The following is a 27,781-nucleotide window of genomic DNA, read 5'->3' on the forward strand; positions in this document are numbered from 1 at the left end:
TTATTTACAGTGCTTATTTTCTTCCTTTTCTCACATTTCCTTTTTTATTTTACCTATAATCATGGTGCCTAAGAAGCTAAGTTTCAGTACAGGTAGTGGTGAGAAAAGGAAGAAGGCAATTCTTTCATTAGGATTGAAGCAAGAAATTATAGAAAAACATGAGTGTGTGTGCATGTGAGTGATATGGCTAAACAATATGGCCGGAATAGGCCTACGATCTCGACGATCATCAAGCAGAAGGCAGCCATTAAAGCAGTCAAACCATCGAAGGGGATCACCATTATTACAAGACACTGTAGCAATACCCTTTAAGAGATGGAAAGCCTTTTGTTGATAGAGAAAAAGGACAAAGAGATTGTTGGCAACGATCATTTGTGAGAAGGGCCAGCATGATGAACAGAAAGAAAGAAAAAGGTGAAGAAAAAAAAACTAAAATAGCATTAACAAGCTCTTTTAAAAAAGTCCTCTCTCTATTTCTGTTTCTCTATAAACATAGCATTAACATGTTCTTTAAATAAAATCTCTCTCTCTCTCTCTCTCTCTCTCCTCTCTCTCTCTCTCTCTCTCTCTCTCTCTCTCTTTTTTCTTCGCTGTTAGAGTGTTGGAGACGTCTTATTTTTTTCCAAGAGAGAGAGAGAGATTAAACAAAAATGTGTCTAGAGTACATATGATTTTTAAAGCCTCAATGAGTCAAAAGACAATTAAATGTAACTAAAAAAGTAATATCAGTGAATCTGAATTCCTTTATTAACTAAAACAAATATTGATACAAACGCAATCGTGTGCGTATGCACAAACACACACACACACAGGTGTAGGAATTGCTACGCAGTAGGAGACAGACGGTCGGGGAGGAGGTAGAAATGGTGACTGCGATAACGTAACGTAACTCATCACTGAAAGTGATGAAAATTAAAAATGAAAAGAAAAGAAAAATGTAAAAAATATGAAATATAAAAATAAAAAAAATGAATATGCTAAGTTAGATTAAAGTTTCCGTAGTGTAAGTTACGTTACGTTATCGCAGTCACCATCTGTACTTCCTCGCCGATTGTGTCTCCTCCTGCGTAGGAATTCCTACAACTGTGTTTGTGTGTGTTTGTGCATACGCACATGAGTATATTGGTATCTATATTTGTTTTAGGTAAGGAAATTCTGATTTGCTGATATTGCTTTTTTAGTTACATTTAATTGCCTTTCAACTCACTAACGCTGTTAAAAATCATATGTACACAACACATTTTTGTTTAATCTCTCTCTCTCTCTCTCTCTCTCTCTCTCTCTCTCTCTCTCTCAGAAAGAATTAATAGACTAACACTAACAGTGAAGAAGAATGAGAGAGAGAGAGAGAGAGAGAGAGAGAGAGAGAGAGAGAGATTTGATTAAAGAACATGTTAATGCTTTGTTTAGAGAGAAACAGAAATAGAGAGAGGACTTTTTTAAAGTCACCATCTCTACCTTCTCGCCGACCGTCCATCTCTTCCTGCGTAGCAAAGCCTACACCTGCGTTGGCCTGTCTCTAAGATAAAGTGAAAATAAAAATAACCTTTTATTTCTTTATAATTATTCTATTTTACATCTCTATTATATAATGCAGTTGTATTATTGTTGTGTGTAATTATGAGTAGTAATTTATTAAGGAGTTATCATAGGTTTTTGGGCTGTAGAACAAATTATACAAATTACAGTGTATTCTTATGGGAATATTCCCTCTAACATACGACCGTTTTAACATACGAATCAGATCCCGGAGCAAATTAAGATTGTATGTAGAGGTTCCATTCATATATATACAGTACAGTATATATATATATATATATATATATATATATATATATATTTATATATATATATATTTATATATTTATATAATTATATAATTATATATATATATATATATATATATATTATATAAATATATAAATATATATATATATATATATATTATATATATATATATATATATTTATATAATTATATATATATATATATATATTATATAATTATATATATATATATATATATATATATATATAATTATATAATTATATATATATATATATATATATATATATATATATATATTATATAATTATATATATATATATATATATATATATATATATATATTATATAATTATATATATATATATATATATATATATATATATATATATATATATATATATATATAATCACTGAACTTAAACAATGGAAAAAATTATAATTCACTGATTTTATTTATGAATGATACTAAAAGGGGAATATTACACTAAAACACCACTTTAATAAAAATTGGGTTTATTTCAAATATAGCTGTCATTTTTTATCTGTAAATGTATATACAGTGTACAGCAAAAGCTAGGACGAGCTAGGTGGAGAGAGGTAAGTGGCACGAAGCACGTCCAGTGTAAAGGAGCGTGAGCTATTTGAAATCATTGCGCCATAAGAATATTTATCACAAGTGTGTTTTTTTGTGTAATAGGTATTGCGATTCCCTGCAGTGTGTCAAGTCGTGAAGGGAGAACTGGCGTAAAAAGAGACCTGACTGTTCTGTACAATATGTATACAATTTAAGATTAACTGAGTGTATATATTTTATACGTCAACATCTAACCATTTTCGTATGAAGTTCTACGCAGACATCTTTTAGTTTGATGCAATTCCTTATGCGTCTGTGTCGTCTTCTGTAGGGAATCTGTCCGACACTTATAGTAACCCAGTGATAATATTTATTCCATTTTCTACTTAAATGGGTTAGAAAATTAAAAGGCATTTAAAAAACAGCTGCTTTAATAAGAAATGAATAAGATATCTGCCGTTTTGCTTGTATTTCAATCATCGTATGATAGTAAGCAAAGTAGCATAAGTCTGACATTTTATATTATACCTTTATTCACTACGGAGGCAAGATCTTCAAGAAAATATACTGCCAAATATAAAGTAACAAGCTGTGTAAATGAAAGTATGAAAACAAACAATATTCAAAGCCATTAATCTGTTTGGAATCATGGAAAACTGTCCGAAACTAGGAAACAAAAAGGAAATTTGGAGGGAAGCTGTAGATGTAAATGCTGAATTCAGAAGATATCATTAGAAAGTGTTTGAAAACTGAAAATATAGTTTTGTTATAACACGCTATAAATAATTTACTAAGCTTTATAATCAAACACCACTGAGCTAAAAACTATAAATTATCATGCATCGGCAACATGAATGAAACTCCGGTTATCGGGTATTCTAATTGCATATTGTTCATAAATAAGGTAGTAGTTTGAAAGGATTGACTTAAACCTTTCACTACAAGGCCGCGGATCCACTACTCGAGCTATATACGAGATTTGTCACCATTAGATATACATGTTCACTATAATAACCTACATTTCCATGTTTATTTGTGTTTACTGCTGATTGCAGATTGAATTTTTCAAAAGTTTGCTTTATTTTCCATCGTATTTCACTCTAAACAATTGAAATATGTTTTCCATTTATTATGAAGTGATTATAAAATATTTTTTCAGCAAATTGTTTATTGTCTCTAAATACAGTAATGGTAAAGCTCTGGGATTTTATCATCATAAAGTTTTAAAAGTATTTTTTCATTTTCACAGGGAAAATTGATACCTCTGAAGTGAAGCAGTTCTCTGGAGACGATAATAAAAGCTCCAGTTCAAAATTGAATGAACCAGGTAAGGAGAAAAATGAGGATTCTAAATTCACAGGTACTACAAGTGTAAAAGAAAAAAAAAATTATTTTTCATACCTAGAGGAAATGTTTTAAAATATTAAGTTGAACTTTAAAGTTCGGGAACTGAACATTTATTCGTATGTGAATTTATTTCATGATATGGTATGTATTAGTTTTCATATTGTAAAGATGAAATTTCTCATGGGATTTGCATTTTATAATTTATAGATGAAAATATTTTTGTTTAAAAATAAACTTTTATTTCTACATACCTCCCATGATGTTCTTTTGCTTCTCCATGAGCCCAGTTTTATTGACATTTCCTGTAAAATTAGAAAAATTAAAATGTTCCCGTTTTCTCTTCCATAAACACATTCCCTTAGTAAAGGAAAGAACATTCTAGTGATAATTGGTAAGAAGCCCAGAACTAATGAGACAGTGTATCGTTATCCCTTGAGTTTATGGAGATCGTAATTTGTGACATGGCTGGCTTCCCTTGTTAAAAGCTCAGAAGTCCAGCGAATCCTCTCTTGAAAGCAGTAAATCTGATCCCACCCCTCCCATTGCCAAACCTATCGACCTCCAGTTGGGTCTAGTGTTAAGGGTTTCTTTCATTAAAAGTTCTGAAAGTTTGTCTTGTAGCACAGATACAAAAGTATCCCATAGCCTCAAATTCTTTAATTACGTTAAGCCCTTCTGCTGCTAATTCTTTGCATTGTCATAATCTTTTAGCCGAATCAAACAAAAGTGGTGGGTGAGAGACATTCTCTTCTCATTTCATTGTATCTACAGTACTTCAAAATATTTTGGATGTCAAATATTCAAGATGTAAATGACCAATATGACCTGCTTGATACCTGCAAATTAACTGATTTAGCATGTCCATCATTCAATTCTTTAAATTTTTTCTTAATTTTGAACATCCTTTGTATTCAGATTTTCCCAGACTGTACTGTCTTGTGTGCTGTATTAGGTATGCAGTTAATTCAAAGTGTTATCTTCTCCATCATAAGGCTCAACAGTACACTGTAATCTAGAAGTTATATTCCAGCTGTGACCAGATTGTGGAATGATCTTCCTAAACCCGGGGTGGAATTGGTGGAACTTGCAGTAAATGTTTTTTTGTTGAACAGGTTGACAAAAGTCCCTCTCCGTAGTTTATGTATGACAGATCTACTTAAATCTTGCTACAGATCTTAAAATATTTTATATTTTTTTGTGCAATAGTTCTCATATAGGATTTATTTCTGTATTTCTTTTCTTCACAGGACTATATTCTCTGTTGGAGCTCAAGGTCTTGTAGACTCCCTTCTCCAACAAGGGCTTTAGCTTAGCTATTTATAATAGTTTGTACAATGAATTTTTTATCATCCCTACTGCCTTGTATCAAGAGGGTAGGTATAGTTTCAACTTTGAAACTGAAAGAACAGAAAGACACTTGGAGTGTCAGTTCGGAGCTTCTTACTACTTGCTGCTTGAATTTTCCTTCCTTTACTAAGTGTGTGTTCATTGAGGGAGAAAGAAACTGGGAAAATGTTTAAATCTCTTAAAATTCTAAAGGTAGATTTCAAATAAAACAAGCTTCTGGAGAAGAAGTAATATGAACACCAGGTGGGTTTAGAAATGAATTTGATGATAATTTCTTTTTGCAGATGAAAAAAAAAAGATACAAAGTCTAGGATCCGTGTTGGCAGGCCTTGGTAAACGCAAGGAAGAATTTAAAAATAATGATGTACAAACAACTTCAGGTATGGTTCACAAAGGTTTTCATTTTAGGAAATGCAAAATTTAGTATCTTGCCTTGTATTGTTTTGGTTTTTGTGGGCATTACTTGCAAAGGACTGGGAGGGTAAACTATGATGTACCATCTCTTTTAAGGAGTGCAACTTGGCACTGCTTCAAACTTCAAATTTTTTATTTCTCAACGAATTTTTTTCTTTAAAAACCATTGTGAAGAGAATTTTATATCTAATAGTTGCACATGCAAGAATGTCATATCCCTTTTTTTGTTCCGTCACTAAATACAAACCCTTTCGCTCTTTATTATGGAATATACTTTCGGTGAAGCTGGAAGACATGCCATGGGACTTTTAGCAAGGTATAACTAGTAGAGGTAGGGGTAATACCGGCTACCTTGCTCACTCACACCTGTGTTGTCTCGTCACTTTTGCTTTAGGCACGGTTGATAGTGGACATTCGTCTCTCTCCACCACCCAACCTTTTTTGACTGGCCTTTGACTAATTTGTTCTTTAGTTTTTGCTTATTTTTCACAGGTGTGAGTGTTGCTGTCTAGGAGACAGCATAGTGCTGGGTGTTCCCTTGAGAGAGGAGAAACAGTTTCTTTGGTGCTTGACAACTCTTAGGCTGGAGGATTTTCCCTGGCGCAGTGCCTCTGTCCTTTGCTTAGAAGTCGTTCTCTGTGTGGATGCACCTCCATTGCCTCAAAAGAAGAGGGGGCCCCATATGCCGCACCAATCCACCTTCGTCCGTTGGCCCAAATCAGAAAGGTACCAGCATATAACTCTCTTAGAGAACCATTTAGTCGTAGAAATACTCAGACGGAGGGAACTTCCTCCATGACACGATCTTCTAAAATGGCCACATGCCAACACCTTCCTTAAAGCTGTAGCTTTGCGTCTACTTCACGTGTGGAAACTGTCCAACACCACCTCTCTCAGAGAGGCATTTTGCAACGAGTTGCGGAAAATGTCTAGACACCTCGGACGCTTTTCAGCGTCAGTCTCCTAGGCAAAGTGTTTGTTCATTTGTGACTAATGTCGTGGAAGGCGGATCTCTTCATTTGATGCCTCCACTCATACAAAGTTTGAGAAGACCTGTCCCCTGTCGGAACCTTCTCCTCCTGGGAGTGCGTTTCGGGTCCTTCAGTCCCTGAAGGCCCCTCTCTACGAACCTTAATGCCAGGCAGCAGATCGCTTCCTTACATGGAAAACAGCTCCTCTTCTCACTTTGTCTTCGGCCAAGAGAGTTAGTGAGTTGTATGATCAATCTTCTGACGTTTCCTACTCAAGGAGATTGGTAAAAGTAATTCTCAGCTGCGTACCTAGGTTCGGCCCATTCCGGATAGAGAGTCTTCGTTATGTAACCGAAAACCCAATCATACTGGGGTTTTGCCCTGTGAGGAGTCTATGGCGTTACCGTAAGAGAAGGACAGCAGCTCTCCTCCATGTGTCATCTCTGTTGACCAGCACATGGAAGGTCAAGAGGAGGGTCACAAGGATTTCCTTTCCCTCCTGGACTGGAAGGCAATTGAGTTTGCTCTCAATTCAGACCCTCCTCCATCCTATGACCCAGAGCTCATGACGTCAGTGGCGTTGGTACGTCCCTGGCGTTCAAGAAAACTATTCTGTGGTGCAGGTAGTGCAAGTGGGCATGTGGAAGCGTCAATCAATCTTCACAGCCCAATACCTGCAAAGACGTAATCCACAGGAACATGGAGACCTTTTCCATTGGTCCTGTGGTGGTCGGATAACAAATGGTCTAAACACCTCGAGTTCCTTGATGGACAAGTAGTGGAAGGGTTGAGGGCTGAGGTTACCTGGGTTATTCTGAGGCGAATGAGAAAGAATGGCTCCTTTCTTCCTTTCACCTTCTTCCCTCCCCCCTGGGGAAAACAGCACCACAAGACCTCAGCATAGCTGACCTTTCCTCTCTGCAGGTAAGACTCATTTCCCTTTTGCATCCTGAATATTTTACATAATACTTTGTCCCCAATACCTCTCGAGGGAGGGTTATTGGGCAAGTCTTACAACGCTAGACTTATACTAGAGTTCCTATGTAAAGACAAGCTACTAGTCTCTCTCACACAAGCTTCTGCAGACCGCTATCAGTGTATTACTTTGTATCGACATTGGATTTTAGCGAGGGTAGGGTTCCTACTACTTTGATCTCAGATCGAAATAGAGAGAACTCCGGGTCATATCCAAGGCCAGTTGGTAGGACTTCCTGCCTCCTAAGAGTAAGTCACCCTGTTATAAATAGGGAAGGGTTTGTATTTGGGCCGGAACAAATAACAAATTTGGTGATTTGTATTTTTCCTAGCATACTAACCTGGAGCTATTTATACAAATTGGCCCACCATCCTGTCCCCCAAGAAGTCTTGCCAGAAAGCAAAAGTGGTTACTCAGCCGACTGGTGTGAGTGAGCGGGGTATCCGGTCTACCCCACCCCTCACCCGCAAACTAGCGGATGGGGTTAGTTTTACCCCTCATTAATATTGTCTTGGCTAGTCTTTCAGCTTCGCTGAAAAGTATACCCCTATAAATTGCTCCTGGTTTGTATGGTAGGAAAAATACAAATTATCTCTAAATTTTTTATATTTATTTACACACTGTGTTTAATTGTAACTTATTAAAGCATTTGTGTTCAAATTTTAAAAATTCAGTAGTATTTCAATAAACAGCATTTTGTTTTGTTTTAATTTTGATAGATATGAGAGGATCTCAAGGTCACGCTACTTTCTTGCAATCTTGAGCACATACAAATAACAAGGCATATAGTTTATATAATTTCTTAACTTATTCAAAATATCTTCATAATGAATATTACATCAGCACTAGTATGTTATAGGATATCATAGTTTTCATATGGTTCGTTTATAATCCTTATTATTAGCTATATGAATAGGACTGTGTTATTTCTTTAGATTATTATTAGGTATGATGTTTCAATAATGAGAATACTAATATTACTCGGTAAAGTATCGATAGGAAATCACTCAATTTGCCAGCTCGCCTCTTTGGAACGTGGTTTCGTGTCCTTCATTCTGTGAAAAGATCCTCTCTCGAATCATTACGCCAGACATTATATCTTCACCTGACTCTGAAGAATTTTTCATTGGGCCTTGACCTCAGCCAAGAAAGTAAGTGAACTCCATGGTCTTTTCTACGATATCTCCCATTCACGGGGATGGGGAGAGGTAATGCTCTGCTTCGTCCCTTAATTTATCGCCAAGACTTAAATCCGAAGTGGGTCCTAGATTTCGGCTCTTCCAAATTGAGAGGCTTCGTGATAGCCGATATTCTAGACCAACCGCTTCTGTCTGGTGTGGGCATTAAGGTGTTACCTCTAAGGAACTTCAGGAGCTCGTCCCTGAGTGGAAGAAGATTGTCAGCACGGGGAAGGTTAAAGGAGAGTCACAGAGATTTCGATCTCGGCATAAATTCGCAAGGTCATGGGGCACCTCCCAAATCACGATTCTCCTCTGCAACTGCTGAAACCAAGAGCTCACAATGTTAGGGGCGTGAACACACCCCTACCCTTCAAGAAAAATACCTGTGACGTAGGTTCTTGGAGGGAGCATGGAGAGGAATCATCAGGCGACCTTTACCCCCCATTTTCTGCAAGGTGTATCCCACAGGATCATGGAGACTTTCTCCATGGTGGCTACACAAGTGATTTAATCACCAAGTTCCTTGATGGACAAGTAGCAGACGGTGGAGGTTAGCATTTTATACCTGGGATTAAGTCTGGGATGAATGTTGAGTGATTGGCATCTTCTTTCTTTTATCTGTCCCTCTTCCTGTGGACAGCATCTACAGTACTTCAAAATATTTTGGATGTCAAATATTCAAGATGTGAATGACCAATATGACCTGCTTGATACCTGCAAATTAACTGATTTAGCATGTCCATCATTCAATTCTTTAAATTTTTTCATAATTTTGAACATCCTTTGTATTCAGATTTTCCCAGACTGTACTGTCTTGTGTGCTGTATTAGGTATGCAGTTAATTCAAAGTGTTATCTTCTCCATCATAAGGCTCAACAGTACACTGTAATCTAGAAGTTTTATTCCAGCTGTGACCAGATTGTGGAATGATCTTCCTAAACCAGGGGTGGAATTGGTGGAACTTGCAGTAAATGTTTTTTTGTTGAACAGGTTGACAAAAGTCCCTCTCCGTAGTTTATGTATGACAGATCTACTTAAATCTTGCTACAGATCTTAAAATATTTTATATTTTTTTGTGCAATAGTTCTCATATAGGATTTATTTCTGTATTTCTTTTCTTCACAGGACTATATTCTCTGTTGGAGCTCAAGGTCTTGTAGACTCCCTTCTCCAACAAGGGCTTTAGCTTAGCTATTTATAATAGTTTGTACAATGAATTTTTTATCATCCCTACTGCCTTGTATCAAGAGGGTAGGTATAGTTTCAACTTTGAAACTGAAAGAACAGAAAGACACTTGGAGTGTCAGTTCGGAGCTTCTTACTACTTGCTGCTAGAATTTTTCTTCCTTTACTAAGTGTGTTCATTGAGGGAGAAAGAAACTGGGAAAATGTTTAAATCTCTTAAAATTCTAAAGGTAGATTTCAAATAAAACAAGCTTCTAGAGAAGAAGTAATATGAACACCAGGTGGGTTTAGAAATGAATTTGATGATAATTCTGTTTTTCTCTTTGCAGATGAAAAAAAAAAGATGCAAAGTCTAGGATCCGTGTTGGCAGGCCTTGGTAATCGCAAGGAAGAATTTAAAAATAATGATGTACAAACAACTTCAGGTATGGTTCACAAAGGTTTTCATTTTAGGAAATGCAAAATTTAATTTCTTGCCTAGTATTGTTTTGGTTTTTGTGGGCATTACTTGCAAAGGACTGGGAGGGTAAACTATGATGTACCATCTCTTTTAAGGAGTGCAACTTGGCACTGCTTCAAACTTCAAATTTTTTATTTCTCAACGAATTTTTTTCTTTAAAAACCATTGTGAAGAGAATTTTATATCTAATAGTTGCACATGCAAGAATGTCATATCCCTTTTTTTGTTCCGTCACTAAATACAAACCCTTTCGCTCTTTATTATGGAATATACTTTCGGTGAAGCTGGAAGACATGCCATGGGACTTTTAGCAAGGTATAACTAGTAGAGGTAGGGGTAATACCGGCTACCTTGCTCACTCACACCTGTGTTGTCTCGTCACTTTTGCTTTAGGCACGGTTGATAGTGGACATTCGTCTCTCTCCACCACCCAACCTTTTTTGACTGGCCTTTGACTAATTTGTTCTTTAGTTTTTGCTTATTTTTCACAGGTGTGAGTGTTGCTGTCTAGGAGACAGCATAGTGCTGGGTGTTCCCTTGAGAGAGGAGAAACAGTTTCTTTGGTGCTTGACAACTCTTAGGCTGGAGGATTTTCCCTGGCGCAGTGCCTCTGTCCTTTGCTTAGAAGTCGTTCTCTGTGTGGATGCACCTCCATTGCCTCAAAAGAAGAGGGGGCCCCATATGCCGCACCAATCCACCTTCGTCCGTTGGCCCAAATCAGAAAGGTACCAGCATATAACTCTCTTAGAGAACCATTTAGTCGTAGAAATACTCAGACGGAGGGAACTTCCTCCATGACACGATCTTCTAAAATGGCCACATGCCAACACCTTCCATAAAGCTGTAGCTTTGCGTCTACTTCACGTGTGGAAACTGTCCAACACCACCTCTCTCAGAGAGGCATTTTGCAACGAGTTGCGGAAAATGTCTAGACACCTCGGACGCTTTTCAGCGTCAGTCTCCTAGGCAAAGTGTTTGTTCATTTGTGACTAATGTCGTGGAAGGCGGATCTCTTCATTTGATGCCTCCACTCATACAAAGTTTGAGAAGACCTGTCCCCTGTCGGAACCTTCTCCTCCTGGGAGTGCGTTTCGGGTCCTTCAGTCCCTGAAGGCCCCTCTCTACGAACCTTAATGCCAGGCAGCAGATCGCTTCCTTACATGGAAAACAGCTCCTCTTCTCACTTTGTCTTCGGCCAAGAGAGTTAGTGAGTTGTATGATCAATCTTCTGACGTTTCCTACTCAAGGAGATTGGTAAAAGTAATTCTCAGCTGCGTACCTAGGTTCGGCCCATTCCGGATACAGTAGAGAGTCTTCGTTATGTAACCGAAAACCCAATCATACTGGGGTTTTGCCCTGTGAGGAGTCTATGGCGTTACCGTAAGAGAAGGACAGCAGCTCTCCTCCATGTGTCATCTCTGTTGACCAGCACATGGAAGGTCAAGAGGAGGGTCACAAGGATTTCCTTTCCCTCCTGGACTGGAAGGCAATTGAGTTTGCTCTCAATTCAGACCCTCCTCCATCCTATGACCCAGAGCTCATGACGTCAGTGGCGTTGGTACGTCCCCGGCGTTCAAGAAAACTATTCTGTGGTGCAGGTAGTGCAAGTGGGCATGTGGAAGCGTCAATCAATCTTCACAGCCCAATACCTGCAAAGACGTAATCCACAGGATCATGGAGACCTTTTCCATTGGTCCTGTGGTGGTCGGATAACAAATGGTCTAAACACCTCGAGTTCCTTGATGGACAAGTAGTGGAGGGTTGAGGGCTGAGGTTACCTGGGTTATTCTGAGGCGAATGAGAAAGAATGGCTCCTTTCTTCCTTTCACCTTCTTCCCTCCCCCCTGGGGAAAACAGCACCACAAGACCTCAGCATAGCTGACCTTTCCTCTCTGCAGGTAAGACTCATTTCCCTTTTGCATCCTGAATATTTTACATAATACTTTGTCCCCAATACCTCTCGAGGGAGGGTTATTGGGCAAGTCTTACAACTCTAGACTTATACTAGAGTTCCTATGTAAAGACAAGCTACTAGTCTCTCTCACACAAGCTTCTGCAGACCGCTATCAGTGTATTACTTTGTATCGACATTGGATTTTAGCGAGGGTAGGGTTCCTACTACTTTGATCTCAGATCGAAATAGAGAGAACTCCGGGTCATATCCAAGGCCAGTTGGTAGGACTTCCTGCCTCCTAAGAGTAAGTCACCCTGTTATAAATAGGGAAGGGTTTGTATTTGGGCCGGAACAAATAACAAATTTGGAGATTTGTATTTTTCCTAGCATACTAACCTGGAGCTATTTATACAAATTGGCCCACCATCCTGTCCCCCAAGAAGTCTTGCCAGAAAGCAAAAGTGGTTACTCAGCCGACTGGTGTGAGTGAGCGGGGTATCCGGTCTACCCCACCCCTCACCCGCAAACTAGCGGATGGGGTTAGTTTTACCCCTCATTAAAATTGTCTTGGCTAGTCTTTCAGCTTCGCCGAAAAGTATACCCCTATAAATTGTTCCTGGTTTGTATGGTAGGAAAAATACAAAATATATCTAAATTTTTTATATTTATTTACACACTGTGTTTAATTGTAACTTATTAAAGCATTTGTGTTCAAATTTTAAAAATTCAGTAGTATTTCAATAAACAGCATTTTGTTTTAATTTTGATAGATATGAGAGGATCTCAAGGTCACGCTACTTTCTTGCAATCTTGAGCACATACAAATAACAAGGCATATAGTTTATATAATTTCTTAACTTATTCAAAATATCTTCATAATGAATATTACATCAGCACTAGTATATTATAGGATATCATAGTTTTCATATGGTTCGTTTATAATCCTTATTATTAGCTATATGAATAGGACTGTGTTATTTCTTTAGATTATTATTAGGTATGATGTTTCGATAATGAGAATACTAATATTACTCGGTAAAGTATCGATAGGAAATCACTCAATTTGCCAGCTCGCCTCTTTGGAACGTGGTTTCGTGTCCTTCATTCTGTGAAAAGATCCTCTCTCGAATCATTACGCCAGACATTATATCTTCACCTGACTGAAGAATTTTTCATTGGGCCTTGACCTCAGCCAAGAAAGTAAGTGAACTCCATGGTCTTTTCTATGATATCTCCCATTCACGGGGATGGGGAGAGGTAATGCTCTGCTTCGTCCCTTAATTTATCGCCAAGACTTAAATCCGAAGTGGGTCCTAGATTTCGGCTCTTCCAAATTGAGAGGCTTCGTGATAGCCGATATTCTAGACCAACCGCTTCTGTCTGGTGTGGGCATTAAGGTGTTACCTCTAAGGAACTTCAGGAGCTCGTCCCTGAGTGGAAGAAGATTGTCAGCACGGGGAAGGTTAAAGGAGAGTCACAGAGATTTCGATCTCGGCATAAATTCGCAAGGTCATGGGGCACCTCCCAAATCACGATTCTCCTCTGCAACTGCTGAAACCAAGAGCTCACAATGTTAGGGGCGTGAACACACCCCTACCCTTCAAGAAAAATACCTGTGACGTAGGTTCTTGGAGGGAGCATGGAGAGGAATCATCAGGCGACCTTTACCCCCCATTTTCTGCAAGGTGTATCCCACAGGATCATGGAGACTTTCTCCATGGTGGCTACACAAGTGATTTAATCACCAAGTTCCTTGATGGACAAGTAGCAGACGGTGGAGGTTAGCATTTTATACCTGGGATTAAGTCTGGGATGAATGTTGAGTGACTGGCATCTTCTTTCTTTTATCTGTCCCTCTTCCTGTGGACAGCACCTACGGTTTGCTGTAATCTGGCCTTGGGTAATGTCTACGGTTGGTTCAAATGATCCTATGACTGTGAGAAATCTTACCTAGACAAGTCACATTGCTAGTATCACAATCACATGGATTGCTCAGACTGCTAAAGTGTGCTATTGCTCGAAGTTTTAGCGAGGTGTCAGGGTTTTCCTCCTTAATGCATGCATAGCACAAGGGGAAACCCTCGCGTCAAAAACCAGCCTGTTGGTTAGGACTTCCACTCACCTTGGGGTGAGTCTCCACTGTAAAAAGCGAAAGGTTAAGTAGTTTTTATGTTCCTAACAATATAAACATTGAGCTCTTTATACAAATTTGGCCTGCTGTTATCTGTCTCCCTGCAAGTCCTGCCTGCAATCAAAGGTGACGAGACAACACAGGTGTGTGTGCGAGCGGGGTAACCAGTATTAAACCCTTCTAATTAATGGTTGGAAGGATAGATACAGTGATACCTCTACATACGATCTTAATTCGTTCCAGAAACTACTTCGTATGTTAAAACGATCGTATGTTGGAGCAAATATTCCCATAAGAATACATGGTAATTGATTTAATTTGTTCCTTAGCCTAAAAACCCATAATAAATCCTTAATAAATACAATAACTGTATAATAAATACATATTAAAAACCCAAAAAAAAAAGAATAATAATAATGAAATAATAAATAAAAAAACGGGTTGTAATGTAACACTTTACCTTAGCGACAGGCCAGCGCAGGTGTAGGGACTTCTACGCAGGAGGAGACGGAAGATCAGCGAGGAGGTAGGGACGGTGACTTTGTACGATAACATGTACGATAACTTACACTAACTTACACTACTACGTGAACTTTAACTTAACCTAGCTTATTTTTTATTTTCATTTTTATGATTTTATATTTTTTACATTTTTTCTTTTCTAATTTTTAATTTTCATCACTTTCACTCGATTCGGTCTTCCTTTTCTTTGCTTCACTTTCTTTCTTTTCATCATGATCACTAGACTGTTTTAAAGATTTTTTTAAAGAAACTATCGTATGAAAGTTGCTTTGTACGGCTTTTGAGGATTTTTCTAAAATGCGTTAAGCAAACATCATCGAACTGCGCAACAACACGGCAAACCTGAAGTTTCTGTGGGTGATGCTTGTCGATGAAATCAACAACGTGTTGATATGCCAACATCTGTTTTATTTCCGCCGTACCTAAGATTTCGCCTACCTCCTCGATCTCCTCCGACTCACTCAACTGCGCTTGGAATTCATCATGCTGCATGGCTTGCAGCTCCTTGAGTTCCTCGGTGGTGAGCTCTTCGTGACGCTCATTGACGAGTTCGGTGATGTCATCTTCATCCACCTCCAGACCCATGGATTTGCCAAGGGATACAATCTCTTCGACGTCTTCCTCGGCGGCAAGCACAGGTTCATTCTCGGGGCCAAAACCTTCGAAATCTCTGGAGCAACAGCATCAGGCCAAAGCTTCTTCCAAGCGGAATTCAGGGTCCGACGAGTTACTCCCTCCCAAGCCTGATCAATGATCTTCAAGCAGTGCACGATGTTGAAGTGGCTCCTCCAAAATTCACGCAAAGTTAAGTTGGTGCTTTGCGTGACATTAAAGCACTGCTTAAATAAGTGCTTGGTGTATAGCTTCTTAAAATTAAAGATGACTTGCTGGTCCATGAGCTGGAGGATAGGGGTGGTATTCGGTGGAAGATACAACACCTTGATGAATTGGTATTCGTCGATGATATCATCTTCGAGTCGGGGGGGGGGGTGCATTGTCCAAACAAAGCAAGCACTTCAAAGGCAAATACCTCTCCTGAAGATACTTCTTGCCAGTAAGGCCGAAAACTATGTTTACCCATTCCACAAAGATATGCCTAGTAACCCAAGCCTTAGAATTAGAACGCCATAGAACATGTAGCAGGTCTCTATTAATTCTATGTGCTTTAAATGCCCTAGGGTTTTCGGAATGGTAAACTAACAAAGGCTTAATTTTGCAGTCCCCGCTGGCGTTGGCACAAAGCGCAAGAGTCAACCGATCCTTCATTGGCTTATGTCCAGGCATTTTCTTCTCTTCAGCGGTAATGTACGTTCGACTAGGCATCTTTTTCCAAAACAGACCGGTTTCATCGCAGTTGAAAACCTGCTGTTCTACGTAACCTTCCTCCCCCACGATGCTTTCGAACTTTTCAACAAAGTCTTTAGCAGCCTTAGTGTCCGAACTCGAAGCTTCTCCATGACGAACAACTGAATGAATCCCGGTCCGTTTCCTAAATTTCTCGAACCAACCTCGAGACGCCTTGAATTCCTCCGTCGTAGGATCGGCTGAGCTCTCCCCCGCGTCACCCCGAGAGCGCGCCGCCTTCAAGTCACTGTAGATAGCGCTGGCCTTCTCACAAATGATCGTTTCCGTGATCGTATCGCCAACAATCTCCTTGTCCTTTATCCAGATCAACAAAAGGCGTTCCATCTCTTCCAGAGTAAGGCTACGATGTTTAGAAATAATCGTGATCCCCTTCGAAGGTTTCACTGATTTAATGGCTGACTTCTGTTTTATGATTGTCGAGATCGTAGACATATTTCGGCCATATTGTTTAGCCAGATCGCTAACACGTACACCTCGCTCATGCTTTTCTATGATTTCCTGCTTTAATTCTAATGAAAGCATAGACTTCCTCTTTTTCTCACCACGGCTGCTACTACTTCCTGAACCGAAACTAAGCTTTTTAGGACCCATGATTACGGAACACAGAAAACAACACGTGAAAAGGCAAGATAAAAAACTGTTAAAACTGAGCGAATAGAGGACAACCACACGATGCGCACGCGATTGATTGGCGTCCCTCCGATGTGCTGCCTTCTAGCGGCGTCAACAACAAACGACGCGGGACGCTTTCGAGAAAATTCCACGGGTAAGCGTATTGTTTACGTCGTATGTTGGAGCAACACTTCGTATGTTGAGACAGAAATTTGGTCGAATTTTACTTCGTATGTTAGGACAATCGTATGTAGAGGTTCCACTGTATATTGGCTTTGTGTGAGACAAAGATAAAAGGGAAGGGTGGAGTGATGTTTGGTGAAATGTCTGGTAGAGTGTCTGGAATTGAAAGGGGAAGAGCAAGAGAGGGTGTGGCTTTATTGCTGAGTGAATGGTTGACAGGTAAAGTAGTGGAATGGAAGGAGATATCATCTACGTTAATGTGGGTAAGGGTTAGGTTGGATAGGGAATGTTGGGCTTTTGTCAGTGCATATTGGCCAGGTTGTGAGAAAAGTGAAGAGCGGAATGAGTTCTGGAATGAATTAACTAGGTGTGTAGGGGGACTGGGTAGAAGGAATTGTGTAGTTGTCATGGGTGACTTAAATGCTAGAGTGGGCGCTGGAGAGGTAGAATGTGTCATTGGGAAGTATGGCGTACCAGGTAAAAATGAGAGTGGTGAGAGACTGGTAGCTATATGTGTTGAGCAAGAGATGGTGATAAGTTCTATCGTTTTCAAAAAGAAAGATAAAAACAAGTATACATGGGTAAGAGTAGCAAATGGAAGTGGTAGAAAGGGTGGAAATGGATCACTTGTAGAGAAACTAAAAGAATGTTTGGAAGATTAAAAGACGTGCACGTGTTTAGTGGTATGGCTAACGGTATATCTGATCATTTTTTGGTGGAAGGAAAATTAGTTGTAGCAAAAGAGTGGGGGAGTAGAGTAGGTGGATGTAAAAGGGAGCTAGTGAGGGTTGAAGAGCTAATAAAACCGGGGGTAAAAAGTAGATATCAGGAAAGGTTGAAAATGACATATGACGAAGTGAAAGTAAGAGAAACTGGTAATTTAGAGGAGGAGTGAAAGTTAGTAAAAGAAAATTTTGTTGGGATTGCAAGTTGTGTGTGTGGCAAGAAGTTTGTTGGAGGCAGCATGAGGAAGGGCAGTGAATGGTGGAATGAAGGAGTAAAGGTAAAAGTGGAAGAGAAAAAGAGGGCTTGTGAAGAAAGGATGCAGAGTAATAGTGTAGAGAAGTATGAAAAATATAGAGAGAAAGATATAGAAGTAAAGCGCAAGGTAAGTGAGGCAAAGAGGGCAGCTGACCTGAGGTGGGGTCAGGCATTGGGTCGTTCATATGAAGAGAATAAGAAGTTTTGGAAAGAAGTGAAGAGAGTAAGGAAGGCTGGCTCAAGAATTGAAGAGACAGTGAAAGATGGAAATGGAAGGTTGTTAAAAGGAGAGGAAACAAGGAGAAGGTGGGCAGAATATTTTAAAAGTTTACTGAATGTAGAGGATAATAGAGAGGCAGATATAATTGCTGTTGAAGGTGTTGAGGTGCCAGTGATGGGAGATGAGAATGAGAGAGAGATTACAATAGATGAAGTGAGGAGAGCACTAGATGAAACGAGAGTAGGAAAGCATCTGGTGTGGATGGTGAGAGAGCTGAGATGTTGAAGGAAGGGGGTGGGACTGTACTTGAATGATTGGTGAGATTGTTTATTATGTGTTTTGTGTTGTCAATGGTACCAGTAGATTGGGTTTGTGCATGTATTGTACCCCTATATAAGGGTAAGGGAGATGTGCATGAGTGTTAAAATTCAAGGGGTATTAGTTTGTTGAGTGTAGTTGGAAAAGTGTATGGTAGAGTACTGATTTATAGGATTAAGGATAAAACAGAGAATGGAATCTTAGAAATACAGGGTGGTTTTAGAAGAGGTAGGGATTGTATGAATCAGATTTTTACAGTTAGGCAGATATGCGAGAAATCTTAAGCAAAAGGTAAGGTGGTGTATGTTGCGTTTATGGATCTGGAGAAAGCGTATGATAGAGTTGATAGGGAAGCAATGTGGAATGTGATGAGGTTTGGAGTTGGTGGAAGGTTGTTGCAAGCAGTGAAAAGTTTCTACAAAGGTAGTAAAGCATCTGTTAGGATAGGAAATGAATTGAGCGATTGGTTTCCGGTGAGAGTGGTGCTGAGACAGGGATGTGTGATGTCGCCGTGGTTGTTTAACTTGTATGTTGATGGAGTGGTGGGAGGTGAATGCTCGAGTACTTGGACGAGGATTGAAACTGGTAGACGAGAATGACCATGAATGGGAGGTAAATCAGTTGTTGTTTGCGAATGATACTCTACTGGTTGCAGACGTGGAGGAGAAACTTGGCCGATTAGTGACAGAATTTGGAAGGGTGTGTGAGAGAAGGAAGTTAACCCTTTTACCCCCAAAGGACGTACTGGTACGTTTCACAAAACTCACCCCTTTACCCCCATGGACGTACCGGTACGTCCTTGCAAAAAAAAAGCTTTAAAAATTTTCTTTTTCTTATTTTTGATAATTTTTTGAGAAAATTCAGGCATTTTCCAAGAGAATGAGACCAACCTGACCTCTCTATGACAAAAATTAAGGCTGTTAGAGCAATTTAAAAAAAATATACTGCAAAATGTGCTGGGGAAAAAATAACCCCTTGGGGGTTAAGGGTCGGAAATTTCCGAAGAGCCTGGGGGTAAAAGGGTTAAGAGTTAATATGGGTAAGAGTAAGGTTATGAGATGTATGAGAAGGGAAGGTGGTGCGAGGTTGAATGGAGAGTTACTTGAGGAGGTAGATCAGTTTAAGTACTTCGGGTCTGTTGTTGCAGCAAATGGTGGAGTGGAAGCAGATGTATGTCAGAGTGAATGAAGGATTCAAAGTGTTTGGGGCACTTAAGGGAGTAGTAAAAAATATAGGGTTGGGCATGAATGTAAAGAGAGTTCTGTATGAGAAAGTGATTGTACCAACTGTGATGTATGGATCAGAGTTTTGGGGAATGAAAGTGACGGAGAGACAGAAATTGAATGTGTTTGAGATGAAGTGTCTAAGGAGCATGGCTGGTGTATCTCGAGTAGATAGGGTTAGGAACGAAGTGGTGAGGGTGAGAACGGGTGTAAGAAATGAGTTAGCAGCTAGAGTGGATATGAATGTGTTGAGGTGGTCTGGCCGTGTTGAGACAATGGAGAATGGCTGTCTGCTAAAGAAGGTGGTGAATGCAAGAGTTGATGGGAGAAGTACAAGAGGAAGGCCAAGGTTTGGGTGGATGGATGGAGTGAAGAAAGCTCTGGGTGATAGGAGGATAGATGTGAGAGAGGCAAGAGAGCGTGCCAGAAATAGGAATGAATGGCGAGCGATTGTTATACTGTTCCGGTAGGCCCTGCTGCTTCCTCCGGTGCCTTAGATGACCGTGGAGGAAGTAGCAGTAGGGGATTCAGCGTTATGAAGCTTCATCTGTGGTTGATAACGGGGGAGGGTGGGCTGTGGCACCCTAGCAGTACCAGCCGAACTCGGTTGAGTCCCTTGTCAGGCTGGGAGGAACGTAGAGAGGAGAGGTCCCCTCTTTGTTTCATTGTTTGATGTCGGCTACCCCCCAAAATTGGGGGAAGTGCCTTGGTATATGTATGTATTATTACTATTTCTTGCTAAGCTACAACCCTAGCAGGAAAAGCAGGATGCTATTAGCCCAGGGGCTCCAACAGGGAAAATAGCCCAGTGAGGAAAGGAAACAAAGATAAATAGAATATTTCAAGAACTGTAACATCAAAATAAATATTTCCTATATAAACTATAAAAACTTTAACAAAACAAGAGGAAGAGAAATAAGATAGAATAGTGTTCCTGAGTGTACCCTCAAGCAAGAGAACTCTATTGCAAGACATTGGAAGACCATGGTACAGAGGCTATAGCATTATCCAAGACTAGAGAACAAAGGGCCTCGGTTAGATACCACCAGTCGCCTATCTTGGAGCTTTAAATTCAATACTTCTCTATTCATCATCTCCTACTTCTTGCTTCATAGTCCTCAGCCATTTAGGCCTGGGTCTTCCAACAATTCTAGTGCCTTGTGGAGCCCAGCTTAACATTTGATTTAGCTAATTTTTCTTGGGGAGTGCGAAGAGCATGCCCAAACCTTCTCCATCTACCCCTCATCGGGATCATCCACATATGGCACTCAAGTAATCTCTTATAGTTTCATTTCTAATCCTGTCCTGCCATTTAACTCCAATAATAGGGTAAAATTTGCCCATAAAAAGAGAAGGAGGAGAATATACTGTGTTGGCCTGTCTTGCTCATATGTCCTCATATAGTATGTGTAACGTATAGATGTATGTGTGGGAAGGTAAATTTATGGATTTGAGGGAAGAGCTCACCACTGGTTAGTAACTAACAATGAAATATGATGATTATCTTATTATTATTGTTATTTTCTTTTATTATTGCAAGCTAAGCCACAACCCTTGTTGGAAAAGCAGGATGTTATAAGCCCAGGAATTCAACAGGGAAAATAGCCCTGTGAGGAAGGGAAACAAGGAAGAATAAAATATTTTAAGAACAGTAACAACATTAAAATAGATATTTTCTATATAAACTATAAAAACTTTAACAAAACAAGAGAAAGAGTAATTAGATAGAATAGTGTGCCCGAGTGTACCCTCAAGCACTAAAACGGTGGAAGACTATGGCACAGAGGCAATGGCACTACCTAAGACTAGAGAACAATGGTTTGATTTTGGAGTGTCCTCCTAGAAGAGCTGCTTACCATAGCTAAAGAGTTTTACACTTACCAAAAGGAAAGTGGTCACTGAACAATTTGGCTAAGAAGAATTGTTTGGTAATCTTAGTGTTGTCAGGTGTCTGAGGACAGAGGAGAATATGTAAAGAATAGGCCAAACTATTCTGTATATGTGTAGGCAAAGGGAAAGTGAACCGTAAACAGAGAGAAGGATCCAATATAGTACTGTCTGGACAGTCAAAGGACCCTATAACTCTATAGGTGTAGTATCTCAACGGGTGGGTAGTGCCCTGGCCAACCTACTACCTACTACCTACTACCTATCCTTTTGATCCCCAGTGGTGAGGTAAAATTACTCCCCATGGTTATATTGTATATACTAAAGTCTATTCTCAAATAATTGTCAAGGTCTAAATATTGAAATAACATTATGGCCCATGTTGTTGTTGGTAATAAGGGATGTCACTGCTAAATTAGCAGTAGATTTACTACATGACATTAAACTCCCTGTTAAAGATTTTGTTACCTTTATAAAGCATTTCAAATAGATTTCAATTTTGAATTAAGAAATTAGAAATTTAAAGGCTTGCAGCTTTTCTCACATTAAAATAAATTCTGATGTCATATTTAAAGTTACTGTCATATTTCTAAACTGAGATCAAGTCGTTTTGAAAGATATTTTATCTATAGTCCAGTTTATTGGATTGATTTAATTTTGATGTAAGCATTTTATATGACATTGAGTAAATATATTTATTCTACATATAGTGTATTTTCTGTCATTTATTACTGTTGTTTTACAGGTCAAAGTAATGTTCCTAGAATGAACCAATTCCCAGCCAATGAAAGTAAATGGGGAGGGTCAAAAACGGATGAACCTGAAAAGAGAAAGGGTAGTGGGCCAAATTCCAAGGGTGTGTCAAAAGTAGAAGACAAAAGTTATGGTAAGTCTGTCCGTAATTTTAACTGGATATATAATGATTTAACTTTTGTACTGTATACATTTTACTACTAATGTCACATTTTCAATTTTAAGAATATTTTTTTTTCCAGTGGAAAAGAAAAAGATTCAAAGCTTAGGATCCCTGTTAGCTGGTCTTGGTAGTCGCAAGGAAGAATTCATGAGCTCTGATGGATATCCATCATCAGGTATGTTTCAAGGTTTTTTTTACATTTTTGCAGCCAGTATTGTAACCAAGTAATAATTGTAAAAGGCTTGACATGTGAGGATAACAACATACCATCACTTGCTTGAATACTGTTATATATTGAAACTTAAAATTTGTTTTATGAAAACAACGCATAATCTTAAGTTGCCCTATATGCTATGAAGTGGTACCAACCCTGCTGGAGCCAACATGTAGCATTGAGTGTCATGTTGACATGGTAGACTAATCTACACTTCTCGAAAATTTTGCAAACCGTATTTTGAAGTGGTATGATGTGAGAACCTCGAGGTACTGTCGTCCTTCTTCTGGAGTACGGGACTGACCCATGCTATCAGACCCAGCTGTGGCAACCAATAGCGCTATAGATTTTGATTTATGGAAATTACAAACAAAGGGTCTTACAGACTTCCATATTCACAGACCAGTCCATTGGACGAATCTAGTTCCTATGTCTCAGTGAGTCTCTAATGTCATTGCTGGGGCCTGACACAAATCTTGGTGGAGTTGCCACCATATGTGTAACTTAGGTCTTCTAGGTGGATGGGTCACTGGCTATTAGGGAATGGGTTTGACGGTTAAACAAATTTTTGTTTCTGTCTTTATATTCCTCCCCTCCCATCCCCTCCAAAGACTAACCAGCTCGGTATCTTACCCGTACTGGTGGGCAGAAACTGCGCTCGCTGGTGACTGTGAACGAGTCAATCTTCTTAATTCTTTCTATCTACGTCATCTTTATAAGACTGTTGACCTTTGTGTCTCTCTTCCAGTGTGGTGTTAATTATATTTTGGGGTGGTTTTATGTACGATATGATTTAGCCCAAGAATATCAAGGCATGGTGATTGTATCTAGTGTCTGTACTGAAAGCTACATTATTTGTTTGTTATTAGGAGACTAGAGCCTTTGAATCTTGTGAGTAGTGTAGTGAGCAGCAGTGTAGAAGCTGGATAGGCTACAAGGAATGCTTCCCAGTGTTTGGATGATTAAATAACAAAAGTATATCTAAAGATAGCTAAGAAGGTGAGTCATAGAGATAGAAATTGTAAGAGGTAAGTTGTAAATTTATTTCAAGAAACTTTACATGTGGTTCGCCTAGCTTTTTCTACAAAACTCATTCCTATCAATGTCCATCTTTGAAAAAATAAAGTTCCCTTACTCCAATTGTGTTCTATGTGTGGGCACGTTTCAGTAATCTGAATCGCCTCATTGTTATCTACTGCTTGTATCATTTGCTCCAACCTATTACTAGTTTTGAGTTTCTTTGTTGTTAGATATTTCATGTATCATTTGCTGCAACTTATTACCAGTTTTGAGTTTCTTTGTTGTTAGATATTTCATGTATCATTTGCTGCAACTTATTACCAGTTTTGAGTTTCTTTGTTGTTAGATATTTCATGTATCATTTGCTGCAACTTATTACCAGTTTTGAGTTTCTTTGTTGTTAGATATTTCATGTATCATTTGCTGCAACTTATTACCAGTTTTGAGTTTCTTTGTTGTTAGATATTTCATGTATCATTTGCTGCAACTTATTACCAGTTTTGAGTTTCTTTGTTGTTAGATATTTCATGTATCATTTGCTGCAACTTATTACCAGTTTTGAGTTTCTTTGTTGTTAGATATTTCATGTATCATTTGCTGCAACTTATTACCAGTTTTGAGTTTCTTTGTTGTTAGATATTTCATGTATCATTTGCTGCAACTTATTACCAGTTTTGAGTTTCTATGTTGTTAGATATTTCATGTATCATTTGCTGCAACTTATTACCAGTTTTGAGTTTCTTTGTTGTTAGATATTTCATGTATCATTTGCTGCAACTTATTACCAGTTTTGAGTTTCTTTGTTGTTAGATATTTCATAAGTTTCTGGTTATAGCGCTAATTTCAAAGTTATAACCATGGAGTTTTGAACATACTTGATTTGCGGTAATTTGTGTTCGTAAATCTGAAAGTCGCAAATTGGATGTTTATACCCTGGGATCACCTCGCTGCTAATATACCATCATGCCTTTTTTTCTCCAGTTAGCAGTGATTAATAGTTTTCTAAGTTAATATTAATTTTTATGCTTATAATTTGTAATTCTAGTTATATGTAGAAATATCAATTAAATAATGGAGGAAAAAACAACTAATATTACTATTATTTTATTTCAAAAGGCTACATAATACGGATTATTATATAATATATTGATGCATTATTATTGTTTTTACATCATTACCAGACTGCTCATTTAGGATTTCTTTTATTTCATCTAAAGAAATTCTCCTCGTCTTTAGGTCGGTCATTGCGAAAAAAGCCAAACAAATTACCCTCTCTTCCTCTCTCCATAAACACCAAGACAGTACCAGTTGTCTAATGCCGTGACCTTCAGAAAAAAGTTGCTGTACAGTGAACCCTCGTTTATCGCGGTAGATAGGTTCCAGTCGCGGCCGCGATAGGTGAAAATCCGCGAAGTAGTGACACCATATTTACCTATTTATTCAACATGTATATTCAGACTTTTAAAACCTTCCCTTGTACGTAGTACTGTTAACAAACTACCCTTTGATGTACAGAACACTTAATGCATGTACTACAGTACCCTAAACTAAAACAGGCACAAATATTAAAGGTGATTTTATATCATGCATTTCCTAAACATGCTAAAAAGCACGATAAAAAATGGCAACCAATGTTTTGTTTACATTTATATCTGATCATAATGTAGAAACAAACTGGAGGTAGAGCTTTGCTTATTACCCAGACATATTTCCCATACTTTTCCCTTAGAACTACATCACATCTTCCTACTTTAGATATATAGATATATATATATATATATATATATATATATATATATATATATATATATATATATATATGTATATATATATATATATGTGTGTGTGTGTGTGTGTATATATATATATATATTTATATGTATACACATATACATACCTACATATATACATAAATACATGCATACATATATATATATATATATATATATATATATATATATATATATATATATATATATATATATATAATACTGTATATATATGGGTTATGGAAAAAATCCGCGAAGTGGTGAATCCGCGATGGTCGAACCGCGAAGTAGCGAGGGTTCACTGTACACCATATAAGTTTCCATTTACAGCTTACGTATGCTGAGGGTGTTGCCAAGTGGTGTTCCTACACTTACTTTACGAGTAAACTTATTATTATGTGACTGAGCTCTTGAAACAAGCAATTAAAGTTACGAATGTAATATCCCCTTGAATATATCGTGAATGTATTATATGAGTGAGACTTAAATGGTTAAGGACTGTTTGTATTTATATTCAGTAAAGAACTTGAGTTTAAAATAAAAAGTATCGTACACATAAAATGCATCGCTATTTTTTTGGAGGTGATGCTGAAAAGACAACAAATAAGGGTTATGAACGAACCTCTAGAGATTGTTAAAGTATATACTTTGTTAGGACAGACAGTAAGCTTTTTCCCAGAACACGATACCAAATTAAAAGAAAAGTAAGCCTAGGATGGAGAGCTATTGGCTAAAAAATATGATTATGAAAATTAAAATGCCACTTTTCTCTAAAAAAATAAGTATTTAATCAGAGGGTCTTATCACCATTAACTAGTTCATCATAAACTTGGAGCCTTACAGGGAGAGGCCTGGGTCAGAAGTCAATTTTGCACTACGACATTGAAATTTATACAAAACATTTTTCTCTATTAATAGAAGTTATTTTCCCAATTTTTTTTTCCTCCTAAGTTGAATACTTTTTTATTTCAAATTTTTTTGGGACATTTTTTACTTTTTTTTTAAAAAGCTGTAAACTCCCCTAATTTTGTATCAATTTAAAAGATTTAAAAACCAACAGGAAGCTTATAGTATAATGTATCAATGTTTCGGAATTTTATGTTTAAATTAATTTTAAATTAACAAAATGAGCAATTATATTCCAAAATTTAAATTGCGCAATAATTTAGGATTATAATTTGTTTTAAATTCTTAAAATCGGATCATAAATAAGAATGCTTATAGCATTTGAATCCAAAAAAAATGTCATTTTGAGATACAGCAGTATTAAGTTTTTTTCCACTTACCTTTGTTGATAGATCTGTTTTGGGTGAGTTTACTGGGCTCCAGTTCCACTATCTTATGAACAGAGATATTATCCCTTTTTAGTTATTATAATTAACCAATTTGTTTAATACTTTCAATTTATTTGGGGAGGGTATCATAGTGTGCTAGCTATTCATGGTCACCAAGTTTTGTAAGCTAAAATCCTCCTCGTTTGTAGTCATCTCCTTTCCCTTTTTGTCACTTTTCTTTGTTGTGTTAGGAATATAAGTTTGTTTCTTCTATTTTTCCTCCTCTGGAGAGAGTTATGAACAAGCATTTATTCCCAGCATTGTGTTCGATTGCTGCTAAACCCACCCCCATTCCAAATGTTCTGATGAATTAATGGAGCAGTTACTACACCAATATTATCAGTGTTTACAGTTTTAACTGATTTAACCGTTGAACTATGAAAATTTTCAGGAAACTCACATTTGCATTCAAATTTCAAATCATCAAATATTTTTGTTCAAAGCAAAGTTTTAGTTTACTGCCACAATCACCACAAATCACTTTGGACATTGAATTACTTATTTGACCTGAAACCACAGGAAGGATCTCACTGGTATTTGATACACAATTCAATGCTTGTTCTTTATCACAAATAACATTTTCAAAAAGTTTACCTCGTAGTTCAGCACCGGAAGCAACAGGTGTTGCATCACTTTGTTGCACATCACTTTCATAAGCTTTATCTACAGGTAACATTGTCGTCGTCGTCGGCGCCCACTCGTGTCCGAGTATTGGGTTCTGTCGTTAGCCATCAGCCTCCTATCTATGGGGTGGGTGCTTATGCCTGATGTGGCTGTTAAGTCCTAGTCTGTGGTGGAAGAGTTGCGGACAGTGTTCACAAGGGAGGGTAGGTGGTGGGTGGGGCTGTTCTAATCGCTCTCTCCTTCTTCTCCTCCTAGCCTCCTTATTTTGTCTCCTCCTCTCCTCGAAGTCCGCGGTGCCATGGTGTACTGTACTTCTCCAGGTTTT

General features: G+C 38.2%; 1 protein-coding gene across 7 annotated transcripts in view; it reads left to right on the forward strand.

Moving 5' to 3' along the window:
• Positions 1-27,781, forward strand: part of LOC137655750 (microtubule-associated protein futsch-like) — a 268,584-nt gene that overhangs the window by 145,632 nt on the left and 95,171 nt on the right. For 6 of the 7 annotated variants that reach the window (XM_068389814.1, XM_068389818.1, XM_068389822.1 and 3 more), the window contains 5 exons: positions 3,612-3,689; positions 5,341-5,436; positions 10,113-10,208; positions 22,325-22,465; positions 22,575-22,670. In XM_068389814.1, coding sequence (XP_068245915.1) covers positions 3,612-3,689; positions 5,341-5,436; positions 10,113-10,208; positions 22,325-22,465; positions 22,575-22,670 — 507 coding nt within the window. The remainder of the gene's footprint in view (positions 1-3,611; positions 3,690-5,340; positions 5,437-10,112; positions 10,209-22,324; positions 22,466-22,574; positions 22,671-27,781) is intronic. The other variant, XM_068389819.1, reaches the window with a different exon arrangement.

Source organism: Palaemon carinicauda, chromosome 16 (genome assembly GCF_036898095.1).
Source record: "Palaemon carinicauda isolate YSFRI2023 chromosome 16, ASM3689809v2, whole genome shotgun sequence".
Taxonomy (NCBI): Eukaryota; Metazoa; Arthropoda; class Malacostraca; order Decapoda; family Palaemonidae; genus Palaemon; species Palaemon carinicauda.